Source organism: Anneissia japonica, unplaced genomic scaffold, assembly GCF_011630105.1.
Source record: "Anneissia japonica isolate Jap-2015-1 unplaced genomic scaffold, ASM1163010v1 scaffold277_len1293397_cov203, whole genome shotgun sequence".
NCBI lineage: Eukaryota > Metazoa > Echinodermata > Crinoidea > Comatulida > Comatulidae > Anneissia > Anneissia japonica.
The window spans coordinates 763,776-786,668 of NW_022719460.1; the positions used below are offsets into that span (position 1 = coordinate 763,776).

At 33.2% G+C, this 22,893-nt stretch overlaps 1 protein-coding gene across 1 annotated transcript; it reads right to left on the bottom strand.

Moving 5' to 3' along the window:
* Positions 1-334: 334 nt before the first annotated feature.
* On the bottom strand, positions 335-19,129 carry LOC117110906 (dual specificity protein kinase CLK2-like). Its single transcript, XM_033253729.1, has 13 exons — positions 18,973-19,129; positions 17,356-17,495; positions 14,437-14,629; positions 12,843-12,936; positions 12,131-12,197; positions 11,551-11,664; positions 10,388-10,478; positions 9,438-9,513; positions 6,120-6,208; positions 4,606-4,735; positions 3,519-3,601; positions 2,876-2,955; positions 335-2,581 (listed from the first exon to the last, which is right to left on the bottom strand). Exons 1-13 carry the CDS (start codon positions 19,048-19,050, stop codon positions 2,302-2,304), a joined length of 1,515 nt encoding a protein of 504 aa, XP_033109620.1. The 5' UTR covers positions 19,051-19,129; the 3' UTR covers positions 335-2,301.
* Between the last annotated feature and the right edge of the window lie 3,764 nt (positions 19,130-22,893).

The window sequence follows — 22,893 nt, forward strand, 5'->3', positions numbered from 1 at the left end:
ATAAAATTTATACTACTGTATATAAAAAAATCGTCTTCAAGGCTAGGCCTATATCATCCTAGCTAGTCTAGGCCTAGAGTAGGATAAGGCTAGCGTGACATGCGGACGTTGGTACGAGTAGGTTAGTCTACAAAAGTAATTGATTTTACCCGACAGAACGAAAGAAGGAAACCCCACTTTTCAGCCGTCTTAGGCACTCGTTTTTTGACAATGACCTTTCAGAGGTCATTGTCTTTGCTGTCAAAAATATGAATTGGCTGTTTCGCAGCAATTATAAAGAAAATATTTTATCAATAAAAAAGCATTCCAACAACAAAAAAGAAAAGTGTACTAGTTTTAACTGATGATTATTTTTCTTTATTTTTGTTTTTCACGAAAGCCTTAAAAGAAAGAGCAATATACAATTATATATACACTTTACAAGCAAGCCAACATTCTTCATCATCACAATACCAAAAATGTAAAAACATGCTTGGAAGAAGTCAAAGATTGTTATCAAATAAAGTTTACAATTGGAATTTTGTAATATTAGAATTAATAATTTAATTTTATTAATTTTCTTCCTAATGCACATATTGTTCAGAGTGGTTAAACTTCTAGAAGCTAGCTGGTAGATTTGTTAATATCAATATCCAAATGCCTCGGAAGAATTAACATGGGACAGCATTTGGACATTTCCAAAATATATGTTGGGATACAGATACTGCAAACAAGGTTTTTTTTTTTAGCCTTTGCCAAATTATTTTTCCGGCTTTTGATATACATTTATCTTATTGTTTTTCATGATACTTCCCACTAAGCTGTAGTACTTGTCATTACATAAGAAATTACTGTTTAACTGCAGTATATCACTTTGGTTTGCTCAAATACTTGTTCATTACGAATTGTTGGCTATCATAAGTACCGTACTATTAAATAGCATAAAATATAGCACCTGAATTTTTATTCTGCTTAATGTTTGGAAGTTAATGATGTCAGACCATATATCTATGTAGTCATATTTTAAAGATATACAATCTGTCATACGAAATTCAAGTAAAACACTCAATAGCTCATATTTTAAAACCATATTTTACTTCCAATGAATGACAGATTTCAACAAATTTATTTATAAATTAGTAAATTGATTACTGTACTAATCAATTTAAGGTCCTATGGAGAGGCTACACAAAAACAATATTTTTCTCATTTTAAATTTGAGTTAAATGCTATTAACTTACCAAAGTAAGCAATTTAAATTTATTTTTAAACATTTTTTTTTAGCTCAAGACAGTAGACACTGCAAGTGTTTGATACCTTATTACGTGCAACAGTAATAAATAGTGCTGTCAACATTACTAGTGTAGCGCATCTATAGTCAAATGGCCAATACAGCCTCAATTGACAGTACCATCAAATATCACAACCAATTAAGATATGTAGATATTTTAAGGGCTTTAATCCTTGACAATCAAAAACAATCAAACAATCATATCAAACAATAAATAGAAAATGAGGCACTGTTAACTTGGGCAATCAACTATTGCTAATCATTGCACAACTGTTAACCTGCAACATAAAGCACCAACTTGCCAGACACATGACTCTCCACGGTCACATGAGCTACGGCGGTACCCTTATGCGACCGACATAAATGCTAGAACATGTAACGATCAGATTAAACAATACAACAAATTATGTTTTCCTTTAATATAAATTATATCATGTAATAATAATACTAATGATTTAAAAACATCAGTAGAAGGAAAAAAATTATGTAAAATTTACTTTTTACAAAAAATATGGAGACTGCAACCTTACAAAAAATTGTACACGTTCAAAAATTCCATGCCTACAAAGATTCTAGATTATTTTAAATTTTTTGATGTGCCAGGCGCAAAATACAATAAAATTGATGATGTATACATATCAGTGATAGTTTTTAAAAGGTTGCAATACCACCTTAAGAATATTTTCTAGCTAATAGGTCTACCAAAATTTAAAAAAATCTGCGTATGTTGTGTTATTAACTACCGAGTACAAAGACCATATGGGTTCATCTACAAATACTGATCAAAGTAAATAAAAAAATTAATGGCCAGTTATTAAATCAGTTCAGAGAAACTGACTGGAATCTATATTACCTAATCATTCACTTTGGCAACAGCTAAAAGTTACTAATGATTCCATGCTCTGTGTTTGTTGTCCAGTTAGTATTTTATCAGCCACACTAACAAGCCGCTTGTAGACATTCTGTAATTGTCACCTAGCTGCCTGGGTACTCCATCCAGGTATCATATCCTCTGGATGGCTCTCTTCTAGTCACCTACTGAGGCTGTGTGTGTCGCGACTATTGATTGAGTTAACACGTTTACTTGGAGGTAGAGCTTGGAAGTACGGGTGATTGAGCGCCTCGCCAAGTGTGATTCTCTTCTCCGGATCATAGGTTAGCATTTTTTCAAGGAGATCAAAGAAGTTGTGGTGGTCGACAAGATCCTCAGTTCTGTAGCGACTTAACTGTTTGCAATTATCCCTTACATAACGTCCTGAGGAACTGTTCTCGTCCCAGTCTACTCGTCCATGGTAGAAATATTTACTTTTTCTATAACCACATAAAAATATAATATTAACAGAACTACGCTAATTTTATTCAATGTTGATAAAAATTGCAATATACAAAATAAATTGGGAGGAAATAAATTGAAATGATTTTTGTCTATTCATTTATTCTAAAAATAACCATTTTATTTCACCATATTAAACTACAAGTGGATTCACAGTCTAATAAATGGTTTAACTCAATTAAACAACTTTCCTGTTAACTTTCTATTATCTAATATCACTTCCTGATAGAGGCATGTCAACAAATTAAAAGAGCAATATATCTGAAACTTACCTTGTTTTTTTAATCATCCAAGCAGGCATGGGACCCAGTATAACCTCCATCATGGATAAGTGTTCTCTGTTGTCATGAGTCTGCAAAGAAACAAGTTTCAATACACAGTAATTTATTTGTACACATTTTTTTTTTTTGCCATAGAATACTCTGACGTAGGCTATAGACTTTGCGTGACCCACGCCAAACCACAAGGCTAGGAATGTGAATATAAACCTCTGTGCCAAAGTACCTTCCTAAATTTGGGAATTTTAAATTATCACATACAATTACAAAATAATAGTAAAAAATTAAGATAAACAGATAATCGACTGATTCACTGCTATGCAAATTTGGCATGTTGAAAACTAATTTGAACAACTCCACTCACTAAGCATTATACTGCAAACTTATTTATAGCACAACATAAAAGAGCTTCAATTTTAATTGTTTATATAAGAATAGAGTACTGATATCATTATTTCATTGTGATGGTATCTTACAGTATTCATTATTCCTGTCCAACTCCTAACGTATGGAAGCTTAATTACCTGCATGTAGGCAACCTACTAAGGCCTCATCTAATCATCATGCCAACAGGCAGTGCTGACATTAACAATTTATAGAATTTTGCTTTAGAATTATTAATGAGACTTTTAAATACCTGAAAGAGTGTGAAGCCAGTATACAATTCAAACATGATACACCCAATGCTCCATACATCACATGGCTGGGCCCATCCAAGCTCTGAAATAGAAAACCTCATGAATCACTTATGGCTAGCCATACGCAAATATGCCAGACCCTATTAATCATTTCAATAGGCCATTGCCAATTTTTACTAAGTTACTAATAATATAATTAAATATAAATCCATTCACATAAATGATAACTTCATTGTCTCTTAGACTTAAAACTTGACTACATTCTGAATACAGATCCGTATTTGCAATGTAATTTTTTTTTAATTCAATTATGTATTGCAAGTAATTGTTATTTATTAAAGAAAGCTATACTGTCTAACTATAAACTTATAAATTCACAATTTAATGCAAGGTTTCAACTGAAAATTAGAACTATATAATTGTTCCCTTGTTAATTATTGTTTTAGTTCTTTTATTTTAGCAGACTACAGACCAATTTTTAATTGATTTATTTAGTGATTTGAAATTTCACAACAGTATATAAACATCACAATCATGTCTGCAAGTTATAGGAATACAATGATCGACAAAACATTTAACACAAAAAAATTGGTAACAGCAGTAACACATGACAGGCAATATCAATGTTATTGTTACAATTGATTAATGGTAATATTATTGCATTTGAAAATTCTTCAATTGATTACCAGCCAAATTAAGTTTGGTTTCCATAAAAATTACTACACGCCACCGCAGACTCCTTTGGCAACACTGATTGGTCTGTTAAATCAAAGAGTGTTCCTGATTGTGTTGGGGACCACTACGAAGTGCAAGGATTGCATTGAAAACGCTGTAGTGACTGTATGGAAACCAAGCTTTAAGGGTCCGAGTAAAAGAATATGAAAACCGTACTAATGTGTTGGTTAATGGGCTAATAACAAACTGAAAGCTATTGAGGTACTGAAATAAGTTATATAACACTAATTTTAAAAATTCAGTAAAATAGATTATGCAAAAAAATTATGTTAAATTCACTTTAATATCACTCTAATATTTTGAATTTGGTTCAAACAGGTATAATTAGAAGACGATGTTTATTATACTTACCAAGTATAACTTCCAATGCCCTGTAATGTCTAGTTGATACAATACTACTATGATGTTCATGATCAAACGTAGCAGAACCAAAGTCAATTAGTTTAATGTCAGACATCTTAACCACCTTGTCTTCTATATACTATGCCAAAAATAATAAGATTATTAATAAACAAGTTTAAGTAGGCCAAAAAACTTACCACACTCTTTGTATATTACAATTCAGTGTCAGTTAACTTGCGTATTGTGTTTTAATGAATACACTGGACTAGCACAGCTCAACTCATTTAAATTTCTAATGTTTTATACTGTAACATATTACCATAGCATCGCAGAATACAAAATATGATTTGGGATATACATAGAGAATAACATTCTTGGAATTTACATATCAGTTGATGAATGATTAAAGGGACAATGCAATGCAAGTCCAGTTAAAGGGACCAGGTAGACTATAATTCTCTTAACGGAAGAAGGTAATAATATAATAATAATGAACTCTCTCCTCCCCCTCCTTAAATGGAGTGGTAACATAAGGTAGACTACATCCTCTCGAAGAATTATTTAGCACAGTTATCAGATTATAATATCTTGACATTTCTTGGGAATTAAGTTATGCACAATGCCATATGTTGTCAGGACTGGAAAAATTGCACAACTGCATGGCAGTCGGTAGGAGGCATTGCGCATACCCCTAGAGGCATTTTTCAAAAATCACCCATGTTGGACTATGTACATTACAAAAACATTTTTCCATGCCTGTATGTTGCATGCAAGATCTTTCCTCAATTTGTCTTCTAATGTGCAGAATGTTTGTAATGAGAGATTTGCTAATACCATTATATTTGACTCCGCATTATATGTGGGTGTATTGGTTTTATGAGTCTACAGAGGTAATACAGAACAGAGCACACTTACATGTGATGGTCTCAAAGATAAATGCATTATAAAGTTTACCCACAACTAAGTCTACATTCTATTAAGTTCACACATATATAGGATTTTTGTACTATTACATTTGTTTTGCTACATGAATTAGCTAAAAAAATATATACCTGATCATGTGGGATATAATCAATAGAAAACATGGATCATTGCCTAATAATGATGTGTTGTCACGTCGAAACACATCATGTTTGAAAATTATAAAACACACCTTTATGTTTAGCATTACTTTGAGTATAATTGTTTTATACATACATTAAGGGAAGCAACAATTATGTATACCTTGGGGTTCATAGTGAAGGTTATTTTAATGTATTTTCATTTGATTTATTTCATCAAACATTACAAACTAAAACAGACAAAAAATCAAAGAGGATTAACAAAACCAAACTAAATTGCCGTACAAAGTTTCTCCACTGATTGCTCATGGATTATGCCAGTATACAATATGTAGAGCACTTAATATGTTCCTTTGTTTTCCTAATAAGAAAATATTTGAGAACAATAAATGTACCATTGAACTTCCTTTAATGGATTAAGTAAACGTATTGTAAGAATGAATATAAACAGCTAATGCCTACCTTCTGTCCATTTACTCTGAAATCTGAATCCACAAAGAGTACATTCTCTGGTTTTAAATCTGTGTGCGTTAATTTCATATCATGCATAACTGTAAAGAAAGGAAAAATCATATTAACCATACTATTTACCACCACTGCTAATTACATGGTACATGTTAAACAATGAATAGACAAATAGATACTACATGGTATTGTGTTCAAAATATCATGTGACACATATTTGCAACATAACATTATTAAGTGCAACCAATTTATAAGTTTTAAGATGTATGTTAATGTATTAATATGATTTTGTAATTTATAATTTAGTCCAGTTTAACCTTTGCTAACCGTGATGACATTACAATTAAACTTTCTTCAGTTGTCTATACAATTTCTCAATAATGCAATTAATTTAGTGGAAGTGTCAAGTCTTTCAAATGATAAATTGCACTGCTTATGTTCTTGGGTAAGGCAATTGTTTTTTAATGTGCGTCTCTTCACCCGTAAGTATCAGCCCATGAAATTTGGAAAAAATTAAGGTCGGCAAAAATTTGCCGACCTTAACTTCTCCAAGATTCGGCAGTCTCGGCAATTTTCTACTACCTAGGTCTATAGTATGCATTACGATTTTTCCGAACGCTTGAAATTACATCGTCAACTACAGATTGTGATTTTGTTAATTATCTCTATTAAATCAATATATTGTTGGTGAAAGGATGGTTTTACTTGTATCATCTTATTAGTGTAGTATAACATATGTGGCAAAGACAAGCCAAACCAGTCACTCGTCGCAAAAATTGATTTTTAGTTATTAATACAATGGTAAAAAGTAAAATGAGAGAGCCTATAAAATGGTAAAAGAATCATTTAAATCTGTTGTTTCATTATGAAGTTACTATTACGGCTTGAGTACACGTCGCTGCGGACGTTTCATACTTTACTTGTATGTTCAATTCATGTATCATGTTGCCTCTCATAACGAGGTCACATCACTGTGTTGTTTTGCCGAAAATGGACAGTCATCAACCAATTCTTTCGTCAACCTAAATTCATTCCAAAGGCATAATCGCAGATAGACATATGTTGATATATCGTTCATTTTATTTAGTAACTGTTTAAGAACCAATGCTATGTAGCATGGGATTTAGTTATGCCCGGTTTATTGTAAATTAGTAGTTTTTTGTAACAAGTTCCAACACCGTATTAATTTGACATTGCATGCCTAGGCTTAAGCTTACCATATGTCAAGCGTTGGGATTGTGATCGCCCTGAATACATTTTAATCTTTAGTATGGGGCTTATATTGGTTAAATTATGCCAACTGTTACGATTATCAGAAAGTGAATTATCTTAGATTTTCACTGTGTTTTAAGATGTAGTTTAGTTATAATCGGTTATAATGACATGTTATTGTTTGCATCGCTAACCACAAATGATGAGACCATGCTTCATGTTATGTCTGAACATGCCCGTTCTGCTTGAGTAGGCTCCGTAAGTGTGCAGTCTCAGAACACTGTTGATAACTATAATAGCCAAAACTGTTGAAGGGTACATGAATAACTTGTTTTTATGTGGATTTGTGTTATATGCCAATGTTTTATTAGGAGTGAGTAATATAGGTCATTCAATTACATATATATGTTGTTGGAATAATTGGATATTCCAAATGTTAATTCTGGATCTTTTTTGTTGTGAGTTTCTGTTAATGTGCCTTGCTGTATAATTTGTGACTTGGAGGTCACATTTACAAGCGTTTAAACATACAGCTGTTTAAAGAACAATATCTGAGAAATCAGCCTTCAAAGTTTAGGATTTTGGGCATTTCTCAGGCAGAAACCATTACCAAATTGTTAAAAACTGTTGTTTTAACATTGAAAATGGGGAAAACAACAGCATATCATGATGTATAGATATATAAAGTTTAGTTTAGTGCAATAAAATAGATTTCACAAATTTTGACATTTCAGCATGTTTTGGCCATTATCTCTGAAACATGATTTGCGACGAGTGACTGGTTTGGCTTGTCTTTGCCACGTTTTCGAAGAAATGTCGTTCTAGCGTTATCTTTGGGAAATGTTAGCATGGGAAATATCACTTTCATAAGCAACGATCGTATAATCACAGGCTGTCTGTGCTTCAAAGCTGTCCATGCGCATGCTCAGAACGATCTATCTGGGATTTTCCACACATGTACACATGTACACATGTACTTGTTTAAACGGACGGTAGGATTGGGCCTACAATATGTTTAAGGCCTTGGCTGGCTAGCCTCACTCCTACCTAGGGGCCTAACCTAAGAAATGACTAGGCCTTGCTAGGCGAGAAAGACAGGACGATTGTACACATGTTGTATGTATGCCTATTAAAGATAATTATTGTTGGTTAATAATGTTCTTGGTTTGATAATGTACGTGAAATTTAGTTTCTGCTATAGTCTGTTTCAGTTAAAGTTTTGACTTTCTGAGCAGTTTTTGAAGCAAAGAAATCCAGGCCTAGTTCTACAGAAAATTGCCGTCCTGTGGCAATTCTGGCTCGGCAATATGGTCATAAATTGCCGATTGCCAATGTGAAAGTATAAATGGGTAACTAGAATGAAACTGGTCTGTGCTATATTGACAATGTGGCCAGAAATGAGAAATGAAATGAGGCCTTGTACATTAACCCTAAATATAATTTGACAATTGGCCTGAATCATGGGCAGTGAACCACAGTGGGGTCAAAAGGACAAGCAACTATATAATAATAGTAAAATGTTACTGTGTATTACAGTTACCTGCTCCTTCACATAAATATCCAAATATATCATTTAACACTACAATGTCTGTAAATTATAACATTTATATAATTGTAAGTTTTCAGTAAATTATCTTGTTGGCTTGGCAATACCCCTGAACTATTCTGACATTTCTATTATTTTTAGAAAATAGTGTTTATATCAAGAATAAATAATGGATTACCAACCTATCATTTTCTTTAAATTTACCTTTGTAAAAGTTCATTGTTATAAAGAATAATTAATATTCCCAAGTTTCGTTCATGGACATCAAAAGTTACAACCATCATAAAACATGACCTCATTTGTAGAGTACTTTCTGGCTAGGGACCAAAAATTCTAACCCTGGTAATCTTATCAACCAAACATCTACACAAAGGCCCACCTATTTACATGCATAAAAAGTACAAAGTAGTACCTATCTAAGAATTCTTTTGGATTAATTTTATTGTATTATTGTCAATTCATGCTATTTTGAGTGATAAATAGCAACCACCTCCAGCAGCAAGTAGTGAGATTGCTGTATTATAGTGGGAAGAATATGAATAAAAGCAATGACTTACATTTGACTGCATAGCATAGCTGATAGGATATATGGCATATTTGGTCCATTGGGTAAGGTGAATAGTTATTGTCCTTCTGTAGATTTAAAAAAATTATGTATTACTTTAGCAACATTGTATTTAAATTCTTGCCTAACAACTGGCTAACTCACAAACAATAGAAAATTGTGTGTTTCATTGTATAAAAATTTAAGCGAAAAAATCCTGTAGACTACTAGATTTAAACACGGAATGTTGGTATTGGAATGGGCATTTCAACCATTAAGCAATATGGCTTTGTAAGTATAATTCTGAATTTAATTACAATGCATTCTCATTAACTACCTCCATTAATAGCTTAAAAGAAAATACTGGCAATGCTGCTGCTGAAAGAAAGGCAAGGTGGAATTGGAATTGATTTTTGCAAAGTAGGTAATGCATGCTTGGTAGATTAAATGGTATGTTTTTGAAAAGGAAATCCGATTGGGACAAAAGGCGAAAAGGCAGTGTTGTAGAAATATAAGGTAAATATTCGATGTCAAGAATCATTATTTTAAAAAATATTCATAGCTAAATCAATTTTTTTTCATGTAAATTAATTTTTAATGTATTCACTTTTAGATCCAGGGTTAGTAGAATAATGAAAAGGAAAAAACATAGACAAACAATACCTCTTTAAAGATGTTTCCAAATTTATAATTTTTAATATTTTATATCAATTTCTGAAGATGTTCAAATAAACAAAATATTAAATATGGCTTTGCTACCCTTGAAGGAATAATCATATCACAATCAAAACATTACTAATACTATTTTTTTTTTGAAGTACATATTATTAGATTTATTATTATTACTTATGTTACTAGGCCTAAAGCGATTGTGCAAGATCATTACTGTATCACTTTCCAAATACACCACATGGCTTTCCACATAACTTAAATATTATGTAGCTGATATTGGCTAGCACTCACCAAAAAGTCAAATATACTTTGACCAAGCATCTCAAACGCAAGGCACATATGGCCATGGTAATCAAACCAGTCAATCATCTTCACACAGAGACTAAAAAAAGAAAACATATGTTGATCATTATAAGCTACAATCTTGTTACTGTACTGCAGGTTTTCTTTTTTCAAGAAGGGTCAGTACTCAATTTTAGTACACTGTAACACCTAACCTTTCCAGCTATTTTTGAATATCAGCTGAAATGAAATTTGTAATGAAAATAATACTATAATTTATATAATTTATGCTGCTATTTGGTATCAGAAGGCCTACAAAACAAAACAAAACCCATCATTTTTTGTTTAAAAATTAATGCTATAATTTTGATATACTTATGATATTACTCAGTACCACAATAAGGCTTAAAGAACAAAAAAAATAACCTATCATTCTTCAATGCCATTTAAGCTATATGAACTACTGAAAGGCCTTTAGAATTAAGATTTCAGTACAGGAACTGGAATCTGCAACATAATTATTGTCATGACATTTCTTGTATCACATGCTTACAACATATGGTCAGACCCCAAGGGACATACCAATGCAAATTATTATTATTCAACAGCAAATACTAAACACACATCTTTTAGTTATTTTTACAGCATGAAGTTTAACAATTTACCAGATTTTACATTCTCTGTACGGATACACATTTAAATGCTGTTGGGATAGTATATAATGCCTCAATAATATTATTTAAATAAACAATATTTACTTCAGTGACAACAGAAACCACATATGAATGAATAAAATTTAGCTCATGATGACAGTATTTTTATTTCTCATCTGTGATTAGCATGTTGGTCTTTTAAAATTTCATTAAAAACATTAAACACAAAATTTGTTAAATCTAATAAAAGTTGGATAATAAAGTAAAACCTAACAAGTACTGTATGTCTACTACTTCAATAATGTTTGATTACAAAACAACCAATATTACAGAATTATCAGTGCCAAGAATATCACTAATCGGTCACATCTACATGTTTTTTTTAAATATTACGATTGACTGAAACATATAATCAATGTACAGATTAACATCACAGATGAATTTAGATTCATATTGTATTACTAAATAATCAGGTTCTCATAATCAGGTTCTCATAATAATAATAACACTTCAACTTACTGTTTCCCTGTCGGATCTCTTTCATTCAGTTTTTCTAGCACGTTTATCTCCAACTTCGCTGCCTCTCTGTATTTGTCGATGTTCTTTATTATCTTCAAAGCTATTCGCTCCCCTCTAGGACAAAAAAAAAAGGGAAAAAAAGAGACAATAACAAGAAAACTGAAGCTTTAAATTGTAAGAGAAAATTTCAATAAATGCTGACAAAAAAATTCAAAAAAACTATTTTTACACAAATTTAAAATTATATTTTTCACTAAATTTTATCTATTCCACAATTAAAATGGTTTAAGTTCATAGTAGTTGCAGATTGTAATCCTCAATTTAGATTTATTCCCTAGAGAGGAAAATATTCATTTTCCACGAGACAAATGTCAAATCTGATTTAAAAAGATTTATGATAACTGTTCAGAGTCATTTTCTCCTAATATATCATTTATTTTTTTTATAAAATTATTTTTAATGCAGAAACAAAATCAATTAATTAATATTACATTTCAATTTTAATAATGCTGTTTTCTCTTGTATTTTTGATGTTGAAATTATAATAAATTAAAAGGCTAGATCAATGTAACAAGCCTACCTTTGTGTATCTTTACATTCTACAACTTTTCCAAACGTTCCTTCACCTAGGGTGCTTTTCACTTCATCTGAAAATTAACCACATTATCAAGCATTAGAAATATCCTTGTACATACGAGACGAAAATCCAAGACTTGACACAGAAAACCCAGGGGTGATCGCATATTACAGCAAAAAAATAATGCACCATTACCAAGCTACAAGGGTTTGAATGAGGGAAGATCATCTTATTCAGACTACTTCACACCCCTCATGCAAGCTTCAAAACAAATACACACTTTTCATTTCTCTCGAAGCAAAGTAGGAAGGTTGGCAAAAGTCACGCAATATCATAATGCAAAGCATGGAGACAATAATGAGAAAGTATTTTAAAATCAAATTCTACAAAAGGAATGACTGCCTCACCTAGACAGGCAGACTCACTATGATATTCACTGCCTAACCTAGGAAGGCAGAAAACTCACTACAATATGTTTTATAGTACTGTATAGAAAATCATACGTGGAAGCCTAAAGAATGATTATACTTTACAATAATTGCAGATTATATGGATATTGAAAGAAAAACAAATGTGCAAAGAATATAATAAATATACAAAATATTTTAGGAGTGGAAGGTATTATTCATTTAAAAATTTTTTTGTGTGTTGAAAATGTGTGGGAATTTGTTGACATTCCTAAATGGTTAAAACGTTACGGAATATTTGTATGTACATCTTGCTTGCAACCAGTCTCCTGGCCGGTAGATCAGATGTCCTTCTTCATCATCTACTACGATACTACTGCGCTTGTCGTCTTTGCAACTTCTCTACAGTGGTTCAATTCGATGCGTGTAGTGTAGCAGTAAGGGTTAGAGTTGCCAACAGCCGGCCAAGTTGAGTACCAAACAGTGCAGCACGAATGTTAACCGGTGATGAGGAGGATGGTGGTTGTAGTTGTTGTGAGACGAGATCGGTACCAGCAGGTTTCACAGTGGACGATGATGTACAGATAGCAAGCCAAGACACGAATTCCCACACAATAGCAGTTGTACATAATGAGGGATCAAACGGCAACGAAATATCATTGGCAATACTTCCTTACAAAATATATGGTATGTTACAAGGGAAACAAACCACTGTATGCCTCAACAACTCGCAACTAGTCTCCGTCACAACACTCAAAAATAAATGAATGTGCCTCATGCAAACACATTCATTAAAACAAAAAACCCTTAAGGGGAATGTACCATTCTCAATTACTATTGTCACACTCTATACTTACCTTACAATAAACAGCATTTCATCAATAAATGTATTTAATCAAAGAATTTTAAAGTTTGAATACAGATAAAAAAAAAATTAATATTATCTGTAGTCGCAATGTAGTTGCAATTGTGAAATGTAGAAATTGGTTAAAAACAATCCTAAACTCATTGCAAATACAAATATTTTTCTTTTACTTTCTCTAAGATCATAGCAAGAAACTAATGCTTTAATTCGGATTTCAGAATAAATGTGTTTTCAATGTGGAGGGGAAATCCTGTACAAATTTAGAGTATTGTATCAATTATATCTAATAACCAACTACGTCACAATTTGCAACATAAGAACTTCAATAAGAAATACAACATTATTACCAGCAAGCATTGCAATAACAAATTACTGTAGATGTTTTGGAAGACTATATCGACTGCTCTATTCTACAGTATGTGAACAAAACACTATCAAGTAGAACAACAATACTAAGTACAACTCTTGAAATTGTTTTCCATTGAAATTTAATTCTTAAGCTGTTTTGAAATTCCAAGTCATGTAGAACCTGTCAAAAACAACTACAGCGCCGCGAGCATCTCTCCATGGATAGACATTTGCACTGTATGAATAGCCCACAGATTATATTTAATATACACAGAGAATTAAGGTAAATATTCCTTTTTTCAAATAAAAAAAAAGAGCTATTTTGAATTCTAAATCGTAACGAACCAGTGAATAACAACTACAGTGCCTCTCCATTTGCACTATATAAATAGCACTATATAAATAGCCAACTGATCGATATTTAACAGAATAGAAATATTTGGCATATTTTTTCAGATAATAAAATTATTTTTTGTTAGTCTATTTTCTCAGCGCAATACAAAAATAAAATGAGGGCGATATACTGTACTAAGTTTAAGAAAATTCACTTCATTCTGCAGCTGTTATTTAATTATATTTTATTTACTGATAAAATAAATAAATTTCGAGGATAACAATTTCATTGGTCAAATTCAAATTTGTTTTCTAGTTGTAAAAAGTGTATAAACACTTCAATATTGAATACCCACCGATGATGTCCTACTACGGCGATCAGGATAACGATGACAAGTCCTTTTCTTGTGATGCCTACGACTATCTTCACGTGAATGCCTCGGGTAGTAACGATCCCTGTGATGCGATGAACAGTACTCATCTCCCCCTCGGTGATGATACTTCTTTACCCTTTCTTCGGAGTATGACTGTTCCCGCCGGTACTCCTGACTGCAATACAAATAAATGACAAAGAATTTTTGTTGACAATGAATCAGCTTTCAATAAATAAAAGGTTTTTAAATAATCTATTTGTTTGCTGTTAGTAGTTGCTATACATAACATGAACTTTGATCCTCCTTGGCCTTCCTCCCCTCAACTTTATTTGAAAAATTTGAGGAAATAAGTACTGTATATTCCGATGCATAAGCCGCACCTCTAATTAGGACGTGAAATATCACATTTTTTTTGTGTCCCGTGTATAAGCCGCACCTATTTTTAAGCTCCAAACCATTCCTAAAATGTTAAGTTTTTAATTAGTTTGGAACAATAAAGAAATTTATCAGCTGATTATTAAACAATAAACAACTGGAAATTCATGTACACTGTACTTCTGGCTAACTGAAATGAAACTACGTATTACTCTAGGGAAATGCCATTTCTCACCCAGAATAGACGCTTCGTTAGATTTTCAACAATCATTTTAGTTAAGTTTATTAAAATCTAACACAATAAAATACATACCTATTAATATTTACCTATTATTCAATTAAACACTCAATTATTATGTTCAGACTAATAAACAGCCGATAGAGCCGAAAATCATTTGTAATTCTAGGCCGAAATCATTACTACTCACAGCTCACTGTATGAAGCATGCAACATCACGCACCACGTTTTGTGAACAAAACAGAACAAAAAAATACCATGTGATATTAAGTTTATGCATGGCCAGTTTCGGCAGATGATCCATTAAAAAAAAAGCTTTTATTCTAAAATCATAACACTGCATAGCGGTATCATTCTTTCCATAACTGCACTAGCCACTGGGAATCGGACCTTGTACAGCAAGTTTCAACCAGTGCAGTTCAAAGAAGCTGCTCACGTGACCTCGAGGACCGAAAAATCATTATGAACGAAGCAGATCTTAACAAAAAGAACGTGTTTCAGACATTGTTTATGAGTGGAAACCCTCAATTACGAACCCTGATTTAACAAATTCCTGATTTTACGTAAAATCAAGGTGATGACGTCATTAAAAAAAAATTCATTTTGTGAACGTTATTTGTAAATGTCTACTCTAAAAAGTGTTATTTACGTAAAGAGGACGATTACCCATGCAATTTCAGGGTGAAAAACTAGCGCTCACCAATTCGAGTAAAATAAAAATTTGTTTGACGTGTGTTATCACTTACCCACCCTTAAAATGTCCTTCACCCACCCTTAGTTTTCAGCAGCTACAACCCTACTTGCCACGCTTGAAACCAGTATAAATGATAAAAATGTATTACAATCATATCCTTCTGGGAGTATATTTAATTTACCTTCCGGCTTGACGTGGGTGGAAGGCATAGGCTTAGCCAGCGAGCCATCCGCTAACAATCATTTTGGAAGGTCACTTATACCGTGACGGCTTGGACGGCTTGGCATAATCAGCTCGGCCTAGCCTAATTGGGCCGTGTCTACCTTTAGCAAGTTTTTTATATTCTATCAAATTTATCTAAAATGTTACATTAAACTAAAGCTAAATCATATTTACGTTAGATAAAAACAACCTTTATTGATTGAGTGTACATTGTTTTAATATTCAGTGGGTATTCCCAAAAATGTAAGGCTTAACCATTGCCTACCCGTGAAAAGTTCACTTACAACACGCGTTGTGTTAAAACATTTATACCAAGCTGGAAAATGGAAGTTTCTTGGTCGTCCACAAGGCATGCACATGGCTCTGCAAATACAATACTTGAGATTTGGTTCCCCGACATAATATTAATAGGCATACTATTGTTGGTGTTCGTAACTCTATAGAGTATTAGTGTTACGTCACGATACCACATGAAACTACTCTGTTGCTATCGTTGCAAAATGAGTTCAACCGGAAGCCATTTTCTCCACTGACAAACTATTGATCCCAATTTCTAACGCAATTATTAAGATGTCGTATCTTGTTTTTTCTTTGTAAATTTTAATTGATTAAATGTGTGTTCTAATATAATGCAAAGTTTTGTGTTTTTAGTACATTTTGATGGTCAAATATTAGATTTTAAAATGCCTATTCCAGAAAGCCTATGAAGTCATTCGTAATGAACGGTAACCAACGTGTGGTTGGCAACAGAGGGCGCCATCTGGTATTGTGACGACACAACTGTGGTACTCTATACCTTAAAGGCAATTTGTTTTTAACGTCACAAGTTAAATTTTATTAGTCAACAAAATATAGTAGGTCTAAGGCCTATCTCTGGATTCGGAAGACCTAGAGTGTAATTTACACTAGAGTAAGAGGAGAGATGAAGATGCATCTGCATAGCCTAGATGTGAGTAACCATAGCTGTGCGCAATCTTTGTCTATACCTGAAATATCTTTGTGATAGCTAATTCAACACTATTCCTTTGAAGACAAAATTCCAACATTTAAACACCCTCTCAATTTTCTTTTTTTCCCCTTATGTTTTGGATGGGGTGTGGCCCGCCATCGTCTCAGGGCAATGCCCACTGGCTTTTATTTGGGACGGCCTATTTCTTTTTTCTGGCTAAACCCCTGGTGAAAGTGGAATATTAGTGTTGGTTCATACAGTTTATTAGTTTAATTTAATTTTACAATATCAATTAATCACCATATTTTTTAAAATAATAATCACTCTCAATAACATTATTGTGTCAAAAATGTTACTATGCATTTATGCAGTTACAAATATGGCCAAAATGAATCAAAAAATAATAAAAAATAAATAACTTACCTTCGAGATCTGTACCTATAACTAGAAAAATCTTCATATCCTCGATCTCTGCTGGAAGACCTCCTGCGCTTCTTATAACGATGGTGACTAGAGTGCCTACTTGGAGAGTGGCGTCTATCGCTTCTATGTGATCGTGGCATCTACAGGCAATAAATAATCAATTATTGTTAAAAATGTGGTTTACAACCTATAAGGAAATGTATGTGTTGTTTTCTCATCAAATATGTTTTAATAATCAACCCAATGACTAGCAAGTAGAATGTAAACAATAATAATTATTCATTTTGATTACATCCCTATTCTAGTCTAAGGTACTGATTATAATGCATAATAATTATTATAATATTAATGGTATTCAAATTCAACATATGTTTGAGATTCGAGCAACTAAAGACTAGGCTGTACTCTACATAATAATATTCTAAACAGAATAACACTGTACATACACCATTTTAACTTATAGTAATATATATTCCAAAAATATTCAGTGTGGAAATTATTCATTTTCATGCATTTTACAGATCAGTGCATAAATATCGACCAGGTAAGAATAATTTAAATGGTTAAGTTACACAGCAACAGCTACAGTAGTAGTTCAAATACCATTTCGGGTATAATAGTGCTAAAAAGGGGGGGAAAATGAATTTTTAAAGTATTTCCATGACATAGTTTACTGTACTTTGGAGACAGTGAGTGAAAAAGAAATGGATACAATTTACATTATCAAAAATTGCCAAAGATATTGAGTAAAAGTAAATCAATGTAATCAGCAAAATTATAATTTCTTTATATAGATATAAAGACTTCAATTCAAATCTTAAGACTTCTGATGATAGAAATTTTTTTTCTTTTTTTCTTCTAATAAAAACAAACTTTGGTTAAATTATTATTAAACTACAAAGAAAGATGATTATAAATTAATATGTTGACGAGAATTGGGGATGGTTAATGAGATTTCTAAATATATTTAAAAGCACGTTACAAACTTGACCAGCTGGGTGGGCTAGACTAGGACTAGATTTTGCAAAATTCACAACCTCTCCCAGGGCCTACACAATAAAAAAAATTAAAAAAAAGACTGGCCTACAGGTAGGTTAGTTACGAAACCTTAGTTACAGCCGATATAAAGATGGGCTTAGGCCCTAGCAAGGCTTGCACTACTACAGTAGCCTGTCTCTCTATTATTGAGAAAAGATTGGATTCCCAGAAAGAACGTCATTAATTTGCCTATTTTGGGTGGTGCTTAAAAAATCAATCAATCAATCACTAACATTATTTAATGTGGGACAAGACTACTACTACTACTATACAACCACATGTAGGCCTAGAAAGGCCTATATGCTTTATTATGCTTGACTTACCAGTGAGTACCATACCAAAAACTGAAGCTAAGATAAACACATACCGCGCACTGCTGCTGCCTCCTGTTTAGTGTTAAGCTAGCGTGGTCGCACCCTTTTTGGTCGTGCTAACGAGAAGGTAGATTGGGTAGAGGAGAGTGATTGGTTGGCTAGATTCAGCACACTGTAGCCATTAACGAAAATGGTATTACGGTGATTAAACCGTAGTTATGCTATTATAAACACAGTAATTACTGTACAGTGTAACTAAACTTACCGTTTTATCAATTACACTACACACTGTGGACAAAAACAAGTCCGTTTTCCCAAACTGAACAGGACTAAGATCTCTCATCAGTATCGACAACTTCTCGCCACACCGCCAACAATGTTGAAACGTTTGGACACACAAAAGCGTTTGATGACGAATCAACCTAACCCATACGTCTAAGTAAGAAGAAATTTGATTGGATAGCAATTGCATTCCTATCTTATCAAGTCCACAAGCAACCAATCGAATAAATTGTCTCTCTTTGGAAATGTATGTCACCCCTCTAGTATTGAAAATACTAACTCTATAATTGACTTTACTTACATCATTTAATTCATTTGTTTGATAATATGCATTATATTTATTATCAAAATAGTAATGTTATAAACATACATTGTTTTTAAAATCAGTATTAAAGATTAAACAAGCCTTCAATGTAAACAAGAAGGGGTAAATGACACTAGAAGGAATAGCTGCGATGGAACGCCTGTGGTATTCCTCTTTCAGATAGTAGTCATAGAATCTGATATGGGAGGCAGATATCGCAATGTACGAATCTATCGATGAACACAGAAAATAGTGTCTTCTGCATGCTTGACCAAGGTAATTCAACAAAAGGACGCACATCTCCGCTCTCGAACATAGCGCGTGCGTACAGTCCTTTGATCTTTACTGTGGCATCGCCTCCCCCCCTTCATTTTTTAAGGAAAAAAAAGGAAACATATATTCAAATTGAAGTGCGAGAGCTGTCTCTTATACACATCTAGATGTGATAACCTTTGATGTCCCGAGATGTGCGTCCTTTTGTTGAATTACCTTGGCTTGACATAGTTTGTTTGTTTCTTGTTTTTTTTTTGTTTTTTTTTTTTTTTTTTTTTTTTGTTTTTTTTTTTTTTTTTTTTTTTTTTTTTTTTTTTTTTTGCTGATTTTAACTCATAACCCATCCACGCTTTCTGTGTTTGGTAATTCACTTGAATATATGTACAACAACAGATTGTTGACTTTTTAGTTCTTTAGGAGACACGTCTAATCTTTTTCGTATCTTTAGCTTTTTTGACGCATCCCATCATTCCTACCGGATTCCTTTTACAACTTACAAGTACAGTAGAGTTAGACACTCAAATCGTCAAACGCGCCAAAACAAAGTTTATGTAAATTAAAATGTTTGAGATTCTTTGAAATAAAAATAAATTTTCGGGCTGTCTAACAGAAATGTAAGGCCTAGTTATGGGATTGTTTACATGATGAAGGGCTGAGAAAGATTAACGTTGAATTTCACTTACACTTTCTAAGGTTTTGCAAAGAAGAGGGTGGCTAGAATGAAGTAAATGTACCGGTTCAAAATATTTTCGTCTGCATCATACTGTAATTCTGTGTTTATCTTATAAGACACAACTTCAAGTTCAAGTTCAATTTATCTCACTTGCAAATAATATATATTAACAACAGGTGGCGCAACCAAAAAAAAGAAGGCCTGTAGCACGCAGTAAAAACACAATGATGGCCCTATGCCTGACTTGAATTACTGAGCAGTATTACCTGAACATTTTGTGAAATTTTTTGGCAATTGAAGGCGGAACTGAGGAAGAATAAACTAGAAAATAAAGCAGCCAACATTAAAATAAACAAATCATAAATGTTAAGCAGATATCGTCGCATATTAAGCTATATGATATCTATTGAAATAGAAATCGTCGCATAATTTATGGAAAGCATACAAGTGAATCGTCAACAACGACAAAGCGGGCTGACAACATTTTTTCAGACAAATCTTTATGAGTTGTTGATTACAACAACTGCTTGATTAAATAAGGACTTAAGCTATTCGGCTCGGTATATGCCGGCAGGCCGGCATACCAAAATTATGGAATCCATCCATCAATAATCTACTTCTTTCGTTATTTCTTTAAAAAAAAAAAACAGTTATGAATAAGCATTGATTTAATTTGTTACCTTTTTCTCGATCATGATGTTGACAAGAATAGTCACAGGCCTACTATGAAGGCCCTGTGGAAATTGTGAATAAATTGTTCTATTGTTACACTTATTAACTAAACTTTATTTCCATAAACATAAAACAATACAATAAAATAATTATGATTGACTATGGGAAAAGGCCACCACTAAGCTTAAACGCGTCGTGCCTCACAAATGAAAAATTGAATTACAATTGAGGGTAGTAGTCATACATTAGTATAATTAGGCTGTATACTTTGCAGTGGTAATAATGAATGTGTAATAATAAACATGAAAATAGACAGAATAAATGAATAGTAAATAGGCATCTAGACTACCAATGTGTGACGTGCCTGTATGGCCTACCACACTAAAAGCCAAATGCAGCGGCCGTATTATATATATTCATGAACAGTTTGATACTTAGGCCTACAGCGCAGCTTACCTGATTTTTTTTGTTTACCAAACTTATCATGAAATATTGTCACAGAACGTCTTCTTTGCCAGTGTGAATCACTCATTATGGCCGGGCAGTGTGCCATTATAGAATCATTAAAACCACAATTGAAATTCGGTGTCGATAGTTAGCATTTTTAAATTTGTCACTCACTCGTCATTTTTAGAAATCCCTTTTTCACCCACTGATTGTATTCTTCACTATGAATTATTTTTTATGTCTGAGGAGACAAAATCTCAGCAGAGTATAGTTTCTTCCCTCCTCCAGTCTATATTATATTATTTTGAAATTTTTAAGGATATTATTATTAATAAACAGGGGACGTGACGGTGCTCGTAACGATTGCAGTACACTAGCACACTATCCACAACGAAACCTCGGACTATTTTCTGCCCTTGCGCAATAAGGGTTTCATCAGTGGCCTAAGCTGGTCTCGCATCTCATCTCCGTTCTCAATAAGACGCATGATTCGAATCTTCCTTATTTATGTTATTCGTCGAAATGAATCAGGCAGCCATCAGTACAGCACGGCAGCACCACAGTATAGTCAGTGGCGCATCTAGGGGTTGCGCACGCCCACCCCCTACCCCCATTTCGAAGCAAAAAAAAATACTCGTCCGAAGTCAAAAGACCTGGCTCCATGGGGCAGAGGCAAGCACGGGCAGTGAAAAAGGAGCATGTAAAGAAGTTGCTGAGTGGCAAATGTAATTTCTAGGAGAGGAGAAACGAATTTGGCTGTAGAAGTTGTGAATTTTGACACGAAGACAAGATAGGCAGCAGAGATGGGCAAAAGGAAGAGAGGACGACCAAGAGCGATAGATAGATTGTTTCCGAGAAGACGGTAGAGTTGTTGATCTGAGCGGATTTTTCCGGAAATCCTTACGACAGCAGATAACAGAACAGCATGGAGAAACCTGTCGGCTTCCGTCCATTGCTCCCTAATGACTGGGCACAGCCGAGGGACTGTCTGAGGTGGTATTCTGTGTAATTGTATGTGCTTTGTTTATTATATTTTAGTATATTAGTATTTTTATTCAATGTATGAACTGAAAACAAATCTTTTTGATTGTGCCTTTCAATAGTGGATTTTTTGGAGTAGGCCTATAGAGAATTAAAGCACTTCTGAATAGGGAACTAGATTTTGGCGCTATACAGGTACTTGGCAAATTGGATTGGATTGGATTGATTACGGAGCCGGAAAAGCAAATTCCAGTGGCGGATTTAGAGGGTGTGGGGAGTTACTAAAAAAAGAAAAAAATAAATAATTGATCACCCAAAACGAGGTCAATTCGAGATGTGCTTCTTTCTCGAGATAAAGCCCATTGGGCTTCTATTCGAGATTTTACGGTATCAGTGGCTTTGTTTCCAAAATGATCTTTGGTTGTTACCTCCGACAGGGGGCGGGCTTCCATGCTTTGATATTGGTAAAATCAAAGATACTAGAAATACAAGATGGAGTTCTCCACACAAAAAAGTGTTCCACCGAAATGCATGGTGGGAATACGAAAAATGGG

Excerpts from the sequence above, each read along its gene's own strand:
- LOC117110906 (XM_033253729.1), bottom strand. The coding sequence starts at position 19,050 with ATGAGAGATCTTAGTCCTGTTCAGTTTGGGAAAACGGACTTGTTTTTG. Across the intron at positions 6,209-9,437 it reads GCTATGCTATGCAGTCAAAT|TTATGCATGATATGAAATTA; the intron begins GTAAGTCATTGC and ends CTTTCTTTACAG. Across the intron at positions 4,736-6,119 it reads TCAGAGTAAATGGACAGAAG|TATATAGAAGACAAGGTGGT; the intron begins GTAGGCATTAGC and ends TTTTTGGCATAG.